Raw genomic sequence first — 20597 nt, 5'->3', positions numbered from 1 at the left:
AAAAATTATTATTATTTTTATTATTAGTAATTGAACTAATTTTATAATAATTTAAATTTAATCAAATCTATATTATTATTATTATTATTATTATTATTATTATTATTATTATAAACATTGGATATAATTTTCATGAATATTATATGTATTATAAGTTTATATAATTTTACTCCCTAGTATTATAAATTTACTGTTGTTATTATATTTATTACGTTACTATTATTATTACTATTATTACGTTTATTATTATTATTATTACATGATTATCATTACTATTACTAGTATTATTATTACTATTATTAATTATAAAACATGAAAGTGAAATGCGGTTTATAATTTACATTAAGTTACATATATATTATTATCATCATTATATATGGGATTGTGTGTATATATATATATCATAAGGCTTGTATAATAATAAAGAAAGCCAAGGCGGTGGCTTATAGGCTTCCTTAAGCCACATATATATATATATATATATGGAAGAGCGTAAGAGAACGAGGAAAAAGAAAAAAAAGGAAGAGCGTAGCCGAGAGAGGAAAAAAGGAAACTTAAACCCCACCAAACTTCTGGCTTTGATTTCTTGAAATTCGTAACTCCAATAAAAAATCTAATCCGGTAAGAGTATTCGTAACCTCCTCCTCTACACGTTGGTACCATTTTTTATTAGTGAAAGTTGACAGTGACGTAACTCCTCTTTCTTTTGAATTTGGCCAACGGGAGTTTTAGGAGGTATAAACGATTCTGGACATTTTCTTCTTCAATAACTCAGTCAAACAAGCTTCTCCGGAGCTTTGAATATTTTGGTTCCGTACGAAGGTATGGTTTTGGTTTCTCGTAGTTAATGTTTAATGTCACGTGAAAACTTAGGCTAGAAGACCTTAAGATAGGAATGAACTGAATGTATAATTGATGGATTGTGTATATGGTATAAAATGTGAGGTTTAGCTGTTGTCAATAATTTGCTGTTGAAGTTGGTCGGTTTGGAAAAAGATTTAATATTGGGATTTGTTTGATTATGAAATAATTTGTTACTGGAAATGATTTGAGTGACTGAGAGGTGTTTGGTTTGATAGTTGGGACCCTTGAAGGGTGGCAGAAATTTGAGTCTTAGAGGAGATAATGCCAAAACTTCTTTAAGAATTGGAGTTTGATTTGAGGTGGTCTTTTAAAAAGAAAGAGATTATTATGTGGTTTGTGTATTTGAGACTATTTGTTGACCCTCTGTCGCAAGATGTGACTGGGCACTTTAACTCCCCGGATTCCCCCATGGGCATGCATATAAATATGAACATTGAATATTATTGAGCTTGGAGTTTAACTCCATGGAATACTATATTATTGAGCTTGGAATGTGACTCCATGGAATATTATATTTGAGCTTGGAGTTTGACTCCATGGAATATTATTGAGCTTGGGGATGCGCGCACAGAGGGACTGTCCAATGGTTAACTACCAGGACTTGCCGGGTTGGCTGTATAACCGACAGATGAGACTCATCAGCCATAGGACAAGCATACATCATATGCATTTGTTTGTTTGCTTGAGTGTGCATTGTTTTGGTTTGCTTAACTATTTAATTCTGCTTATCCGCTACTTGTTCTACATGCTGTAAATGCTTCTCTATCTGTGTTTTCCTTGTTTGAACTGTATGTGTATGTTTTCTTAGAAATCCTTCTTGGCGAAAGTGTGAGGAGAGAGGATTGTTCCACCAATGATTCGGAGGATTAGAAGAGACAGAACGTGAATTATTAGATTAAAGTTAGATTCAGAATTAGAACACCTTAGACAACTTACCTAATTTCTGGTTTAGTTGAATTCTTAAGCTGAAATCTGAGTGTCGAAGTTCTAGGAATGCCTCTGGCTTTCCCGAGACCTTTTATGTTAACTATGCGGGCACCTTTACCATACTGAGAACCTCCGGTTCTCATCCCATACTATGTTGTTATTTTTCAGATGCAGGTCGAGAGACACCTCGTTGAGCGTTTGGGTATCCTCTTTACAAGCGAAGAACGGTCTTTTGGACTATCATATTTTGTTTTAGGCTATGTATATATGTTTATAGAATCTCCGCATGTATATTTTGTGTTTTGTCCCTCCTAGAGGTCGACTTGGAGATACAGGGGTTTATTTTGTGGTTTGAGTTTTATTTTGGATTGTACATATACATAATTATATACTCTGGTCGGCCTTAGCTTCGCAGGTTGAGTCTGGAGCTTGCTATCTGAGTTTTGGAACTCTGATATGTATATATATGTGTTCAGTTATATTTCGATTTTACCTGTCCGTTTTACGAATATCCATGCGAGTGTGTCACGATTTTCTGTTTATCAATTTGTTTAGCTTGTTCTTCAAGGCTCCTAAATATGATTTCACCCAACTATATCTATGTAGATATCATTTTCTTTTAGAGGTCGTAATACCTTGCCACCTCTGCTTTACGACTTAAGCGTAAGGCCCTGTGTGGTAGGGTGTTACATTTATAATATCTCTAGGTTTTATTTTGTTCTAAAAATTTTTTATTTGTATTAAATGTATTTTTGGCAACTAATTTTTAAAAAAATTTAGGATAAATTCAATAACAATTTCACAAGAACAACCTTTAACACAAGTAAATTAGATATAGTTGTCATTAGGGATCGAAATGAGTCAAGCCAGCTCGAGCTCAACTCGTTAATAACTCGATAAGCTGAACTCGTAAGCTGGTGAGCCGAGTTTGAACTTGGAATTGAACTCATAAATTAAATAAGTCGAGTTTGAGTTTGGATAAGCTCAGTTTATTAACTCATGAGTTGTCTCAATTATATATAATATTAAAAGTATAGATTAAATGCATATAGGATATGCGTATTAATAATTTAATATATATATATATATATATATATATATATATATATATATATATATATATATAATTTTACATATATATTATTGTTCTTAATTATTTAAAATTTTATAATAATTTTTTATATATAATTTTAAAAAAATTTATAATTGATAAATAGACAATATATAAAATTAATCTTTTTTAAATATTTTTTATTATATATAAGTTATAATTATTAATATAGAATTATAGATTATGTTCCTATTTGAGCCAACTTGTGAGCTTTCGTTGAGTCGAGTTTGAGTTTACGAAATAGGCTCGATTGTTAAGAAATCGAGTCGTGAGCCAAGCTTAATTTTCGTGAGCCAAGCTTGAGCTTGGTTTAGTTCGGCTCAACTCGACTCACTTCCAACTCTAATTATCATGCATTATTGTTGGATTCGTTATAAATTTTTCGAAAATTTAGCTGTCAGAAGTATATTTGATGCAAATTGAAAATATTAAAAATAAAATTAAAACAAAATAAAATCTAAAAATATTTTAAATTTTTATAATAATATTTTAGAACAAAAAATATACTTTAACCATGAATCAACTATCATCATTCTTTTAAGTTTTACCAAATACATTTAAAGCAAAAGTTTTTTGTTCTTCTTTCTTGGTATGTTAAATTTTGGTGTTGGCATAAATTTTATAAATTTTGTTATTTTTGATATTGTTTCCGAGCTAGTCTTTGCATGAAATTTATCCAATTAGAAGTTGATGATGGAAAAGATCTTTTTTATTGTGGACAATTTTCAGACTTTATTAAAGAAAAAGGGACTAAATTGAGCATAATATAAAGGTGAATACTATGATGTTTTTGAGAATGTATTTAACTTATTAAAAAAGATAAATAGATAATATTTAATAATTTTAAATATTTTATTTTTTATTTTAAATATTTTATTTTTACCTTTAAAAATAAATTAAACAATTTAGATACCATAGTAAAAAGTACCATAAAATTCACCTAATATAAATCTTACCATTTCATATAATTGTTGCAGTGTCTAACATGATAAGAGAATCTCAGTCTATCACTCTGTTCGTCGAGTCATTACTTAAAAAAAATTGACCATAGTACCATTAAAATCTTACGAACCAAATTGATATACAACATAAATACGAGAATCACTATAAAAATGTAGTCTAATTTTATATAACATAAATACGAGAATCACTATAAAAATGTAGTCTAATTTTACTATTTTTTTAAAAAAATTAGAAATTGCTATTTACAATTTCATTACTTTTTTTTTAATTTGAAGGATAGAACTTGCTACCAACCATTTCGCTCTGCTAGTCTACTCCATATTTCAGTAAAATCCGAAAACAACTACCCTTTGGTATTTTGTGTCTCCCCAAGCATGAATTTAAATATCCCCCCCCCCCCCCCCCCCTTTTCTCTCTCTTCTCTCGTCTTCCTTTTTTTTTGGTCTATTTGAAACGGTTATATTAATCGCCTGCTAATCCCCGCTTGGCGTGGCACAATGTTGGCATGAGCTCATTCTAGAAAGAAGACAAATGAGATTTTCTTTGATATCACAAGGTTGAAACACATGTTATGTGGCCAAATGTACAAAAACAGTTCATCCATTCACCAACCCCGTCACTTCATCCTCCTTAATCCTTTATTATTTCTCTCTAAATTCTTATAGCCACCAAACCCGCAAGAAAATAATAAGAACCCAACGTTATGGCGGCACACATACATATATCTGCCACCCCCTCTATGTGGTCCAGGAGCCAGGAGGTTCTAAAGAGAAAGCACATCCACCATATCACATAATGCTGCTTATGCTTAGTACACCACCACACATAGACATTTGTCATGTTCCATGCAAAACAAATTCTTATGATTCGGTTCACTCTTGTTCAACAACAATTGAATTCATTCGCCTTTTATCTCTGTCCATAAAAACTAACAACAAATTAATTGCTATTCACTCAAAAAATGATAATCAGCCTAGCCTATTGTGAGGATAACAATGAAGAAAATAGCTGCTAAGGTTGACTAATTGAACGGTAGTAATTAATAAGAATTAAGGAGGAGTAATTAAGTTGAAAGAATGTTGTTTAAGGCATTGTTATTGTGAGTTGTGAGTTGTGAGTGATGCTTTCTTGTATCTGTTGATAGAATTGGAACCACGACTTCCATCCCTTTATCGCCGACCAAACCAAGAGAGTCCACCACATCTTCCCTGCTCCAACCCGCACGCAGAAGCACCAAAGACAACACCCTCGCCTGCCACGTCATCCCCTCCATGTCCTTCACCCTCACATTCACCTTCTTCTCTTCTTCCTCTCCATGATCACCACCGTCGTCCATGACCATCATCATGTCGCGAATCTCCTCCTCCCTCCACCCTCCGTCTCTCAGCTTCCACACCGCCCCTTCCATGCACCCTCCAATCTCCCCTTCAAACCTTCTCCACCACCACTTGTTTGCCAATTCCCCCTCCACCACCTCTTCCGCCATCTCCGACCAAAACCTTATTCTCCTCGCACACTTGGCCGCCCAAACCGGCTCATCCTGTTCCCCTTCCCACTCCGACATGAACTCCGCCTTCTCGAAGAATCCCGCCACATCGAAACTCAACAACCTAAGATCGCCGCCGTGATCGACGTAAAAGACGGGATTCCCGGCTACGTTCGGCGACGCAGGGATGTAGCAATGCCGGTAAATAGGTATGAGCTGCGGAGCCTGGTTCAAGATGCGCCACGCGGAGCTGGTGGCCCGGGTCGGGTCACTGGGCTCGGGCCCCCAGGAAGGGTGCCAGAATCCGGTTTTTGAGACCTGACGGAGGATGGAGGAGGTTGGGAGGTTGAGGAGGATCTGGAGCTGCTGATCGGAGGAGGAGCGCCAGTTTGGGAAGCCCGGCGAGATCGGGAGGCCGTGGTGGAGGATGGCGCGGAGGTCCGGCGGAAAGGTGATGTTGAATTTTGATTCGAGTTGCGAGAATTCAGCATCGGAGAGGCCATCGGAGACGATGATGTTGGAGGATTTGAGGCGGTCCATGAGAGCGGCGGCGTAGGCGGCGAAGGAGAAGCATATCCGGTTGGGCCTTGGTGGCTTCTTTGAATAATTGGTGGTGAGGTTGGGCATGGTGGAAAAAAAGCGAAACGCAGTTATGAGTGTGAAGTTTGAAGAGATGAGAAGAAAAGTGAAATGGTTACGTAAATGATGTTGTTGTTGTTGTCATCAGTCATTACTGTTCCGTTATGAACGCAGTGATGCACCAAATAAGGCGTAGCGCTTAATTGAGTTAGAGATTGTCGATTCTTCTTTTATACCATATGTAGTATGAAAGACATTAAGATAAAGACACTTTAAACTTTTTTTTAATGATATTTTTTAACTATTAAAATTAAATTAAATAAATCAATTTAGTTGAAAGATTAGTGAAATGAATTTTGAATTGATTTAACTATTAAAATTAAATTAAATAAATTAGTGTGTGTTTGGATTTTAGTTTGTAAATGAGAATTTGTATAAAATTATTTTGTAAACGTGATTTTGATTAAAAGTAAGTTTGTGTTAAATGATTTATGTTTGGTAATCTTTATATCAAAATAGATTATAATAAAGTAAATATGATTTTGATTACACTACTCAAAATTATTTTTAAATAAAAAATTATTAAAATATACATCAATTTAAATAATTTTTTAATATTATTCTATCATTTTAATTTAGATATTTAAATAAATATTATTAATTAATTTTATAATAAAATAAAAATAATATATAAAAATTGACAAAAAATATTTTTATATCAAAAAACAAAAATGATATATGAAAAATATATTAAAATATATTTTATTATATTATATTACTTATAATTTTTTAGTACTCTTAGTACTCTTTTATTTAATATTATTTTAAACTATAAATTTTAATTATTTATGATTTTATTGTTAGTTATAATTAGATTTTTATTTACTTTGTTCTTTTTAATGGGATTAATAATTTATATTATAACAAAATTATAATAATAAATTAATATACAAAAATTATATTTACAAATTTTAATAGAGTCAAACAATACAAAATCAACAATAAAAATTTAATAAAAAATATAATTATATATTTAAAATATTTAAATATTAAAGAGACTACAAGTAAAGAAATAAAAGGTAAAATTGATAAGAAAAAATAAATTTAATACTAACGTAATTTTTCTAAATGTAGAAGCTATAAATTCTAACTTCTTAAGATCGTAAAACTACGTTAGCGTTTAGGAAAAAAAAAAGATTTAGATCCTCTAAAGTTTGAATTTCACTTTAAAGAGTAAAGTGTGATCTCTCACAATTTATTTCATAGGTGGGACCAAAAATAAATATAAATGAGAAACTATTCAAGGGTAAAAAATTACACTTTACTCTCTAAAGTGAAATTCAAATTTGAGAGAATCCAAATCTAAAAAAAATACCCAAACATAAAAATAAAGCGTTCAATACACTCAAATATGTTTTTCTTCTTTCTAAAGCTAAACCAAATATAACCTAAGGCGTAGCGCTTAATTGAGTTAGAGATTGCCTATTCTTTTTTTATACCATATGTAATATGGAAGACATTAAGATAAAGACACTTTAAACTTTTTTTAAATGATATTTTTTAACTATTAAAATTAAATTAAATAAATCAATTTGGTTAAAAAATTAATGAATTAAATTTTGAATTGGTCTACATTAATTTTTTTAATAAAAATAATTATAATTATTTTTATTATAAAAAATAATTTAAAATATTTTTATGATATGTATATATATTAATTTTAAAAATTTTAAATTATAATTTTATGATTACAGAAAGAAGAAAAAAGGATTAGAATTTAAAATTTTTAAAATTAATATATATATATATATATATATATATATATATATAATAATAATAAGAATATTTTAATTATTTTTTATAATAGAGATATTGTAATCATTTTCTATTAAAAGGATATTAATTTAGACTCATTTAAATTTTGGTTAATCGATTTTTTTGTTAAATCGATTTATCCAGTATAATTTTGATAATATAACATAGTTTAATTAATTATATGTATTAAATTTTAATAACTAAAAAATATCTTTAAAAAAAAAAGACATTTTAAACTTCTTTATCAAAATAATTTTCATATAATATTGTCTTTTTCTTATTTTTTACTTTTTCAAAAATATTTTTGAAGGTATATTGTTTGTTGTTGTTACATTGGGAAGATGCATAATTTATTGAGATAATATCCTAAGCTACGTATTAGTCTCAATTTAATTTTTAAAATTTTAATTATTTTTATTTAATTTTTAAAATTTAAGAACATAATTTATATTAATTTTTGAAATAATTTTTGATACACAAATTTAACAGATCATTAACGTAAACATTTTGTTACTATATTGGATTTTATAAAATCACGTTGTTTTAATTTTAGTATTTAAATAACTCAAAAATAACTTTATAAATAGTTTGAAATTTTTTTTCTCAAAGCAACTAATATGGTGTTATTTTTGAACTATTTGTCAAAATTAAAATGTTATCATTTTATGACTTTTAGCGTCACATATATTTATTATTTATGTCAATACTCTATTAATGTTTTGTATGCCAAAAATTATCAAAAAATTACCGTGAATTGTATTGTGTATAAATTTAAGAACCAAATTAAATATTAACTCCAATTTATTTTACTTCTTAAACAAATGTGTAGAATAGATAGAAAGCCCTTTTTCTTTGATCACTTTCCTTTTATTTGAAGATTTTATGTTATCTTTTTTCTTTTTTAAAATTAGAAATGAGACTCGAACTAGCGACCTCTAGGTAAGTATAAAGAAATTAGGTCATTTTTTCCCCTCAAAGATAGATATTATTGTATAATTGTTTCCATAAGGAAGTATAAAAGAAGTTGGGTATTTCCAATTATCACCAAATGTGATCCGAAGACAAATAGCTTAAGAAACAGTAAAGTAAGAATAAAGAAAAATTATTAGCATTCATCAGGTATGGCTATTGAGTTCACTCACTAGGCTGCTGGCTTCTTGCACTATCTTTGGTGCTGGTCTCATTAGCTTCTCAAAGACACACATATTTCTCGCTTTTCAAGTGCTCCAACACAACGCTGCGATAAAGAGAATTTTTTTCTACCTTTGATTTGAGTTATAGTTCATTAACAATTTTATGTTATTATTGTTAGATATTTTTGTTAAAATATCATAATTTTCTCTTTTTCTTTAAAATAATTTTGTTTGAATAAAGTCTAAAAGTTATATATCATTAATGAATTTTGATATTTAAATAAATAAATATTAATTATACATGCTTATTTATTTTAAATAAATCCATCTATTAATATTATATTATTTTATACAATACCGAATTTCATTCTTATATTTTGACTGCAAGAGTAGTGCTAGATTGAAAGGTTGAAAATTTATTTATTTTGGTAGGTTAAGGTAGAGAATTTAATTCCAAGCATAATAAGTGTATATTATTCTGAACCTTAATTATTTTAATATTTAATATTTAATGTTTAAATTAAAAATTACCTAAAAGAATATCTTAAACATATTATTAAAAGAATTAAATAAAAGTTCTCTTAAAAATATTAAAAATGAATATTTATGCATAAATGATCAAATTTGAAATTTTCAAATTTATTAAAAATAACTTAATTCCTCAAATCATTATAGATAGGGTCATAGAGACAAACGTAATTGACATTGATAAATTTAAGAAATTAATTTGAGTCATAAATAAAATTTGAGAAACTCATTATTTATTGAATATTTTTTTATTAAAAAATCCTATATGTATATAATATTCTTGACAAATATCTACAAAAGCAGCTCTTAATTTAAATCATATATTAAGACTATTAGATATCCATCTTTATCTGTCCCAAGATTGATGACTTTGAGAGAGTGTTTGCGGCCATATGCAAATTGGCACTGGCGAACGTGGTAATCCTCCATTGGCAATTTATTTGCTTTATTATTTGTCATATAATTGGATTTCCTTTTTGTTCTTTGTATGAATGGCGGTGCCGGCGGTGAAATGGTGTTCTTAGGTTGCACTCTACACTCTATAGAGTCTAGGCTTATTTCATCCTATAATAATTGGTTACGACATCTCTCTTCTAAAACGGGCACATCCAACTTTAGGTAAAAAATACATGTCAAATGACATAAAATACATGTATTAATATTGATATAATATAGTGTCCATTCATAGCTTTTTGACATTAAATAAAAATGATTCTCTTCTATATTGATTTGGAGTGGCATTAATGTAAATTTCCATAGCTGGACCAATGACGATTCGGGTGTATTGTATATTTGTATTCATGGATTCTTAAAGAAGAAATGAATACTACGGCATTTAAATACAAGTCCCATGTAACATTATTTATTTATTTTTTTTGTTTATCCAAACGGTATCTTCTAACCCAATAAATTAAGGATTAATCCGTTGCGGATCTGAACTCCATTTAAGGGTTTGACGCTGGCCAATGAATTGCTTCATATACAAGGAGGGATTCGAATTTACGACACTTGTTTAAACTAACAAGTGAACTGACTACTCGATCAACACAAGTTCGTTACCTTATTATTTATTTTGTTAATCACTTGGACTCCCCATTATTGCGGTCACTGCTTCGAAATTTCCACATCTAAATTCCCATTATGAATTAGTCACCTTAATACACGGATCACAAATGTTATACACCATTTTTTGAAACCATTTTTTGAAAATGACAATGCTAACCAATTTTTTGCACTTTTTAAAATCCGGTGTGTTTTCCACATCTAAATTCCCATTATGGATTGGTCATCTTAATGCACGGATCACAAATGTTATACTCCATTTTTTGAAAATGACAATGCTAACCAAATAACCAATTATTTGAACCTTTTAAAATCGGTGCGTTCCTTTCCATACTCACTTTGCCATGGGGCCTTGAAATCATAGTTGTCAGAACCGAACCGGTAATCGAACCGGCGAAGTCATTGAGTCATTGGGTTATTGGTTCAACTGGTGGGTTACTGGTCAAACCGGTTAACCCGGTATAATTAAGTAATTATGTAAAATTTAATTATTTTTCTTTATTATAAGTACTTTTATTTTGTTTTTATAAAAATAATAATTATTTTCAAATTTTAATATTTTATTAATTAATTTATATTTATTGTATTATTGTATTATTATAAATAAAAACTTACATACAGTTAATTTTCATGTGAAGTTGATATTTAAAAACAGTTAGATGATTTGACAAGTTTAACTAAATATCATCTAACGATTTTTAATTATTAACTTCATATGAAGATAACTGCATGTGAGTCTTTACCTATTATTATATACTACAATTATTTATTGAAAAAATAATATTAGTAGATATCATATAATCATAAAAAGAAAAAAGAAATTATGGTTAATAATTTTGTTATCTTTTTAATATATATATATATATATATATATTAATAAAATTTATAGTTAAATAAAATATAATTGATTTAAAAATGAGTGACTTTAAAATTAAAATTAATTGAATATAAGTAAAATAAAAAATTGCTATATGTATTCATTAAAAATAATATTAATATATTATATAATTATGAAAAGAAAAAATAAGTGAGTTTATAATTATTGTTAAATAAAAATATAATTAATTTAAAATGAGTGAGTTTATAACTAAAATTAAAATAAAATAAATAAAAGTAAACTATTTGATGAAAGATATCTATATATATTATAATTTGCATATATATTAATAAAAATCAACACAGCTTAGCGGCAAAGAGAGGTTTTGATCTTCCAGCAGATAGGGGTTTGAACCCCATATCACACATTTTGGATAATTTGCCTTTCAAACGGTTCGGTCAGACCGATCTTACCAAGTTTGATCGGTTCTCACCGGTTTACTCCGAGTTTGACCGGTTCATTCCGGTTTTATACCTTGTACGGTCCAAATATCAAACCGGACCGGTACTAAGTCCGGTTCACCGATTTTTCAGTCGAACCGGCCGGTCCGGTCCGGTTCTACTAACTATGCTTGAAATACTCATATCATAGTTCATAGTTATTCATATTTACTATTTATGAACAAAAAAAAAAGTACTCGTATTTTTGTATTCTCCTTTCCGGTGTACTTAAGAGTTATGAAAACTTATTCTTCTTATAATATAGGTTATTTGCATTTTTCTTTTAACGTTTCTAAGCAGGTTATGTTTACGCAATTGACTTTATATCAGTTAACACTTAACAGTTAGCAGCTAGGGGAAGACTTTTCTTCCTTTCTCCTATTATTTATTTATTTTATTTTTCTAAAGAAAAACCAATTAAACAATTTTTTTTTGTGTCTAAACAAAAGAGAAGACGAAAGCAAATATCTATCCTAAATAAAAACTGATGATTTTTTGAAAAATATCACTAGGCTCTGATTTAAACAATGCTTTATGAAATACATTTTTCAGGTTATTTTTTGTCATTCATTTTTTCAAGTATAATAAAATACAAGAGTTGAATTTAGGCCTTTTTTGGGTCTTAACAAAAAGTAAGACCTATAAGGTTTGATGTTTTAAAACAATGAATAAAATTCCATCCTGACCTTTAATCATTTTGCAAACTTCTATTTCGTCCCTCATCAATTGAAAAATAACATTGCGGTCCCTAATAGTTGTTTCCGTCGGTCTCCTTTGTTAATGTCTCCACCTATAATTAACGGATGTTACTTACGAGTACTGTTAACTCATGTGTCAAACAAATATTTAAAGGGACAAATCACGTCCTGATAACTCAGCAAAACACTGTATTTTGGAGAGGTCAAGAACACTTTACTTCTTCCTTTCGTTGATCAACTTTATTGTTCCATTTTTGCTTCTCGCAGAGAAAAATGAACATCTCAAGACGTCAATCAAATCTATCATTATCTAGCAGAAAATCATCCGAGTCATTTGAGCCAAAGGCTACAAAGAAGCTTATAACCTATCGTTATCTGTCATTATCCTCATCCTCTGAATGCTTAAAATCAGACAACCTCCCTCCTCAACCTTCTCTTTCTCTCTTTTCTCCTTGTGTTCCAACCTCAATTGCACACCAAAATTATCAAATTGATTCAATCCCCCACCCTCACCACACAAACACAATCCACCCTCCAATTTTACATCACTATTACTTACTATGCGCATTGAATCTTCTCCCTCCAAATCCGATAACCCATCACCCTCTACTCTCTCCACATCATCCAATTTGATCAATTCCACTTTCCGATTTCGCATCACTATCACCAACCTCACAATTCTCACTAACCTCAACCATAGCATTACCATTATTATCATAATTCCCAATCCTATCATTACTAAATCCTAACAACTCCGACAAATCAAGCACAATCATAGCAAGCTCATCACTGCAATCTCTGTACAATTTCAATCTGCTAGAACCATACCGGAAGCTTTGCCTTCAATCACCATCGTTATTCGTTTCTGCCCTTCCTCCTCCGCCAAGAGTGAAATTATCTAAACAGATAGCGAAATCAGCTTTGGAGAAATCATTGAAGAGGGGGCAACAAAATGCAGCGTTTTCATTGAGTCATAGGGGGCCAATTAGTCCCTTCAAATGGTTGCTTGACACGTGTTGAGTTAATGGTACACGTTAACAACATTCTTTAACTATAGACAGAGACATTAATAGAGGGGGTAAAAAGGTCTAGCAAAGACACTGATTAGGGGCTGCAATATCATTTTTCAATTGATAAGGGGTGGAATGGGAGTTTGCAGAATGATTAAGGCCCAAAGTGGGGTTTTACTCTAAAACAATTTCAGAAAATAGAAAAAGGGTTCTATGAAAATCTACAGCTTCGTCGTCTACAAGCAAAAATTCATCAAGGACATAAGAAGAATCAATCTATCTAACTGTTCCATAGACACGTATTATGTTGTATGATGCACAATAAAAATAGAATATCTCAAATTCTTTTACAACCATCGAATAGGATTCATTATTTTCTGAAACAAAATGCGGATCTATAGACTATAGCATCTAACAAATGCAGTTTCAGATAAAAATAAAGAAAGAATAATATTTTTTCAACTTCTAATGATTAATACATGCATTTCCTTTTCGTGCAGTATTTATTTATACTAAAAATTAGTTCCAAGTAGTGTTAATAATAAAATAATCAAAGTAATCTTCTTGGTCATGGCATATATAAAATGATTCGAAATGCATGGAGCGCCTCGATTAATATGGCGAAATATTATGGTAATCTACATACTGATACTGGTCCCTAGTTCCTACCAAAACTCTGGGAAACCATTAAAAAAGTTAGTAAGAAAATGGTCCCATTGCTCAGTTTACTATAGTCAGTGATTTGGAATGCAAAAAGACTTGAAATAATACTGTCAACTATTATTCATGGTGCACTCACCCTCATCTTTAGGCACATCAGTTTCTTCAGCACTGGAGCCAGTGTCATCTTCCATTTCATCCTCATTTTCATCTTCGGCTGATCCTGAATTAGTATCTTCCACCTCCTCTGTTTCATTAGCAGAACTCTGTCCAGGTGATGATACCTTTGCTCCTTCTTCTTGTTCTTGTTTGATAACAATGCCATTATGGAAATGACCTTTACTTGCTGCATTTAACAGTTCCTTAGCAGAGTTTTGAATGGGTATGCAATGAGTTCCCCCATGACTCCCTTTATCAGTATCTCCTCGGTATCTAGCCGAAACAATCCCGTTACTCCATCGTACTTCTTTTGGATTTGGAAGTACACAATAGGCTGTTACCATGTCTAAATTTTTAAAACTAACCCATGCTCCCGAAGCATAAGCGCTTCCACTAGCATATGATTGGGGTCCCTGATATTCCTGATAAACTTCGCTTCCGTGTGTAGGCAACAATGATTTGCCTTGATTGTTTTGGATGTTGCCACTCACTTCTGGCGTTACCGCATCTAGGATCTTTTCATTGGTTTGCTGCTTTGCCATTGTAGAGTGATTTGGCACGCCTTGATCATGTGGCTTAAGGATAACTTTCTCAAAGAGAGATGGCTTAATTTCAAAGTGAGGCTTAATTGGTGGCGCTGGCTTTCTACACTGAGTTTGTGGTTGAGATTCTTGATGGATTGGATACGGATACAGTATATCCAGTGGCCGCTTACGTGGCCTCCCTCTCTTTCGTGGCTGTCCTGTTCCAAAAGGGATATTTCCATTAACTTCCCCTAAAGGGATATTACCTTTAACTTCATTACGGGGAGGCACTGCCGCTTTAGGGATATTACCCTTAACTTCATTATGGGGAGGCACTGCTGCTTTTTGTTTGAGTGATGAAACTTCTTCTTCAAGCCTTGTGAGACGAACCTTGTAATCGGAAACTTCAGCCTGCAATTTATCTATTATGCTCCAGAGCTGGACATTCTCTGCTGACTGCAAGAATAAGCTTGTTGATATTATTAATACAATGAAGTAACAATAAATTATTAGTGCAATGCAGGAGTGAGAATTTGGGAAGAAAATCATCCACCTGAGCTTCCCAGAGTTGCTGGTGCTTCTGAGAAAGATTTGCAGGTGGTCTGATAATTCCTTTATGGGAAGATTGCTCTCCAGAAGCTGAGAAGCCAGGCGCAGTAGGAGCTGCCGAAGAATAGCCATGTGCACCAGGAAAATTGTAAGCATAGAGATGCTGTAATTGCTGCATTTGACTCAACCAAGATGATGGATCACAAGGACCTGTAGAGTGTAGGCAACACCTTAACCTTAATAATACATTATACGAACACCCTGAAATGCATCCAAACATCGACAAGTATAACATGGAAAATGAAGCATTACCTCATGAAAATTACTATGTCCAAATACTTATTTATCCAAATAGATATACACTCTAATTAAAATCCAAAACAAAATCTTTTTGTTTTGTTGGGGGGATTATACCTCTGTCTCCCATATACTTGGTAATGAAAATATTAAAATGAACCACAAGATTGCTTAATTACCTGGAAATCCAGGATACGGGTAGGGAATAGGGTAATGCATATCCGGAACTAGAGGCCGCGTAGTTGAGGAAGTTCCAACACCTTGGCAGCTAGGATCAGTGGTGCCATTAGGAGGGAATGGCTGATAAATTGGGGGAAAATTTGATCCCATAAATGGAGCAACACCAGAAGGCCACTGAGGTTGCCAATAGGTTGGTGGTGGCGGTGTTGTTAACTGTGCAAACATCTGAGCTTGTTGCCACTGATTGGTGGGCATGGTCATTGCCAGGAACTGTTCTGTAGCACTTTGAGGAGTGTAGGGTTTAGGGGCAATGGATAGCTGCTGCTGTTGTTTTGAGTTAGGCAAAACTGTCACATTTGCTTGGCCTTTCTGTTTGTTGCCCTGTTATTCAGATATACACTCTCATCTCAGCAAAATCAACAGGATAAACAACACTACAAATGATGCATGTTACCAACACATAGGTGTTATAAATTACTCCCTAAAATATGATTCTAATTATGACTACCGACACACTCCATCCATACAGTGGTTGTTACGAAATTCTGGCTTCTCTAACAACCAAACTAAAATATGAAATGTTTAGCGACTCGAACAATAGTATGGCCATAGGATCGCCGTTGAAAGGAAACAGGGGCGAGACGGTTAAAAAGCTTTTTTTTTTAAGGAAAAAACAATCTTTGGACAAAAGATTGAACTTTTCATAATAAGAAGACAAATTAGAGTGTGGTACCTGCGGTTCATTTGTCGGAGGTTGTTGACCAGAAGCGGAACCCAGAATCTGATACTTGTTCTTTTCCATCGGTTGAAAAAATAAAATAATTAAAAAAAAAACTAGAAAGTAATATAAGAGTTGCAGCCAAAATGCAGGTCAGTAGTAACTAATCAGTAGGTGGGAACGATGTAATGTCATGCCATGCCATAACCATAGAAAACCCTTCCGTTTCTCCTTTTTACTGCTGTCTCTTGTTTTTCTACTTTGATGGGTCTAAGCCACATTAAAAAGAAAGAGAGATAAAAGGGGGCCGAATTAGGACTACGATGATGGAATGTAACGCCGCACCTCCTTTCAGAGAAGCACCTCACGCGAAAATCACATTCAATTCATTCGGTGTTTAGGGTGGGGTACTGGGTATCTTTTTCAATAAAATTAATTATGAAACTTGGATATTTTATTGTTTCCAGAAATTACTCATTTTAATAGTCACCCAAAAAAAGTACTCATTTTAATCGGAAAAAATATTTACTTATACCTAAACTTTTTTTTTTAATTCTTTATATGAAATTAGTGATTTTTTCTGATTTTAAAAAAGAATTTTACCTCTCAAATATGAAATATCTGAAACATTTTATAGATGTTCCAACTTCCAAAGAGTATGCAACTTATGCATCTGATGACTAGATTACAGCGTATTTTCCCCGGGTTTTTTGAGATTCAATATTTGCACAATAACATTTACATTAATAGGCCTGTTGGGGGAAGCGATAGGATTAAATATTGAATCATGTACGGAAAAGATATTTACAGGGATGAGTTGGTCAGTGATGTTGTTTCTTGGCGAAGTGCTTTAACTTTACTCTTATCCATGTTAGCATTTAGGAGAGAGTTTAGGAAAGGAATTGTGCATGGAATACTAGTACCACCACCGTCTCGTGGTCAAAGTCAATAACTTAATTCTACTTAAGTTTATACTTGTTCAAGGCGCCAGGACTTTTTTATATAAATAAATATAAAAAAATTATTTATTAAAATGCACACCAAATAAAATAATTTTAAAGATATACATGACTATTTTAAGAATGACGTTTGTAAAGTAGGTTTGTATTCTATTTTAGCTTTAATGACTATAAAATGGAACAAAACAGAAACCATTTTAAGTATAGCGTCTATGAAATTGGGAGTCATCTAGTGGTTGGCGCTAGAATTGAACTTATCAAGGCAGTATCCATGAAATTGTTGTTAATCCAATGGTATTGGTGTCATCTGAACTTCAACAGCTTTTATTACCAATTATATGTTTAAATTAGAGTTTACAAATGAGAATTTATATAAAATTGATTTTACAAACTTGATTTTGATAAAAATTGAATTAGTATTGATATAATTTATATTTGGTAATTTTATAATCAAAATAGATTATAATAAGATGAATGTTGTTTTGATTAAATCATTCAAAATTAGGTTTAAACAAAAATTATTAAAATAGACATAAATTTATATCATTTAAAATTATATTATTTTAACTTTTATAAAGAATTTAAATTTATGTGTTTAAATTTAGTAATTTTTTATTATAATTTGTTAGTACTCTTCTTTAGTACTCTTTTTATATTTAATTATATCCTTCTAATGAAATTTATATTATAAAATTAACAATAATAAATAAAATATATACTAATTTAAGAACATATAATAAAAAATATACAAAGTCCAATAAAAAATAAATTTCTATAAAAAAATGCGTATTAATAAAAATGACTAAAAAATTTTATATAAATAATAAATACTAAAAATTCTATTAAAAAAATATAATAATATACATGAGTAAAGATAAAAAAAGTCTAAAAAAAATATTCATACTATCAACAAGAAAAATAAATAAAAAAATTGATAAAAATTAAAAGTTAACAAAGAGTACTAATAATAATATTAAAAAATATTTATTTTTAAAGTATAGCTAATGCACCACTATTTCGTGGTACATCTTGTGCTTAACTGAGAGATTTTATCTACTATTCTCACACTTATTCATTTAAATCACATGTTTTACATTTTCTTTTCTAATTTTGTGCTATGATTGAAAACATGCTTATTTAATCTTAATTTTGCTATGTTTAATCCTCTCTTATTACCATTCGATGCCTTGATATGTGTGTTAAGTGTTTTCAGGATCACAGGGCAGGAATGACTTAGAAGATGGAAAGGAAGCATGCAAAAGTGGAAAGAATACAAGAAGTTGAAGGAACTGCAAAGCTGTCAGCCCTGACCTCTTCACACTCAATAGATCATAACTTAGAGTTACAGAAGTCTAAATGAGGCAGTTTCAGTTGCGTTGGAAAGCTAACATCCGGGGTTTCGCAACGATATATAATTTGTCATAGTTGACTTGCTGTTAAGTGACGCGCACGGGTGAAGCACGCGTACGCGTGGATTGTGCCGCAGACAAGTGACGCGTACACGTGCACGACGCGTACGCGTAACAAAGCCACGTGCTGGACGTATTAGAAATCGCTGGAGTGATATCTGGGCTGTTTATGACCCAGTTTTTGGCCCAAAAAACACATATTAGAGGATGCAGAGTGGGAGAATCATTCATACACTTCTCATTCACAATTTTAGGTTTTAGATGTAGTTTCTACTTTCTAGAGAGAGTCTCATTTCTCTTAGTTTTAGGTTTATTTCTTCATCAAATTCAGGTTCCTTTACTTTAGTTTCTCTTATACTTTTATTTATTCTATTACTTTAATTTATGAATTCTCATGTTAGATTTGATTTCTTTTATTAATGTAATTTGAGGTATTTCATGTTTATTGCTTGCTTATCCATTTGTTGTTATTGAATCTTTTGACTTTGGTTGAATAATTGGAGACTCTTGAGTTATTAAACTCCTTTGTTGATTGATAATTGTGAGTTGCTAATTGATTTGCTTTCCAATAACTCTAGTATTTCCTTAGGAGTTGACTTGGACATGAGAAAATCAAATTGATTTATCCACTTAACATACCTTTATAGTTAGAGGTTGACAAAGTGGAAGTAATGAACAATTCTCATCACAATTGATAAAGATAACTAGGATAGGACGTCAGTTCTCATACTTTGCCAAGGATTTTCATTATCATTAGTTTACTTTCTTGTCATTTACATTCCTTGTTTAAACCTTTCAAAAACCCAAAAAAATACTTTTCTCATAACCAACAATAAACACATCTCCCTGCAATTCCTTGAGAGACGACCCGATATTTAAATACTTCGATTTATAGAGACGACCCGATATTTAAATACTTCGATTTATTTTTATTGGCTTTACTTTAGTGACAAACAAGTTTTTGTACGAAATGATTCTTGTTGGTTTAGAAGCTATGCTTTCAACGAAAACTTAATTGTGAAATTCTAGACCACGCGAAAATCCGTTCGTCAATAGCCATGAAAAAAATTCAAGATTATTTTTTTGTATCTTTTATTTGTTGTAAATGAAATTGAATGGCAAAATTAATAGAATGGTAATTAACTTTTTAATTTATCAAGCGAACACAAAAGTTATAATTTGTTACTTCTGGTGAACGGTAGTTCAAACCTAGAATCAAACAAAAATTACAGCATTTAAAAAGATTAGACGTACTTCTTATGCTTCTAACATGTTTACCAAACACATCCCAATTTGTGTGTGCTAGTCACGATAACCCCATTTCACGGACGCTGCCACTGATTTGAGCCAATTCATTGCTGCTACCCCTGAGTTGGACCAAATCGTGTGTGCCGAGCCTGATTTGGTCCATTTCATGCGTGCCAGGTGCGAGGAGGGCGAACTGTAATTTTACTAATGTTGTCTGCTCCATTTCGTGATTGCTTAAGCTGAAATGGGGTATAAACCTTAAAATTACCATGTGTATTCTTGGAATTATTTTGTTTGGTGCGCGTTTTGATAAATAAAAGTTTTTTCATATTTATTTATTATAAAAAAGCCAGGTGCCAGCACGTATTGTGTGATTTCTTATCTATTTAATTAAAAACATA

General features: G+C 31.2%; 2 protein-coding genes across 2 annotated transcripts; both read right to left on the bottom strand.

The window, feature by feature from the left end:
• Positions 1 to 4469: 4469 nt before the first annotated feature.
• Positions 4470 to 6065, bottom strand: LOC130983129 (uncharacterized). Its single transcript, XM_057907310.1, has one exon. It carries the CDS (start codon positions 5976 to 5978, stop codon positions 4929 to 4931), a length of 1050 nt encoding a protein of 349 aa, XP_057763293.1. The 5' UTR covers positions 5979 to 6065; the 3' UTR covers positions 4470 to 4928.
• A 7936-nt stretch (positions 6066 to 14001) lies between these two features.
• LOC130982311 (uncharacterized) lies at positions 14002 to 17025 on the bottom strand. The gene is made up of 4 exons (XM_057906275.1): positions 16596 to 17025; positions 15862 to 16243; positions 15390 to 15595; positions 14002 to 15292 (listed from the first exon to the last, which is right to left on the bottom strand). Exons 1-4 carry the CDS (start codon positions 16662 to 16664, stop codon positions 14267 to 14269), a joined length of 1683 nt encoding a protein of 560 aa, XP_057762258.1. The 5' UTR covers positions 16665 to 17025; the 3' UTR covers positions 14002 to 14266.
• Positions 17026 to 20597: the final 3572 nt, after the last annotated feature.

This window comes from Arachis stenosperma, chromosome 5 (genome assembly GCF_014773155.1).
Source record: "Arachis stenosperma cultivar V10309 chromosome 5, arast.V10309.gnm1.PFL2, whole genome shotgun sequence".
NCBI classification, from domain to species: domain Eukaryota; kingdom Viridiplantae; phylum Streptophyta; class Magnoliopsida; order Fabales; family Fabaceae; genus Arachis; species Arachis stenosperma.
The sequence above is the reverse complement of the archived record's forward strand: the minus strand, read 5'-3'. Positions and strand labels throughout refer to the sequence as shown.

Excerpts from the sequence above, each read along its gene's own strand:
- LOC130983129 (XM_057907310.1), bottom strand. The coding sequence starts at position 5,978 with ATGCCCAACCTCACCACCAATTATTCAAAGAAGCCACCAAGGCCCAAC.
- LOC130982311 (XM_057906275.1), bottom strand. The coding sequence starts at position 16,664 with ATGGAAAAGAACAAGTATCAGATTCTGGGTTCCGCTTCTGGTCAACAA. Across the intron at positions 16,244-16,595 it reads CTCCGACAAATGAACCGCAG|GGCAACAAACAGAAAGGCCA; the intron begins GTACCACACTCT and ends TCTGAATAACAG. Across the intron at positions 15,596-15,861 it reads CCCGTATCCTGGATTTCCAG|GTCCTTGTGATCCATCATCT; the intron begins GTAATTAAGCAA and ends TACACTCTACAG.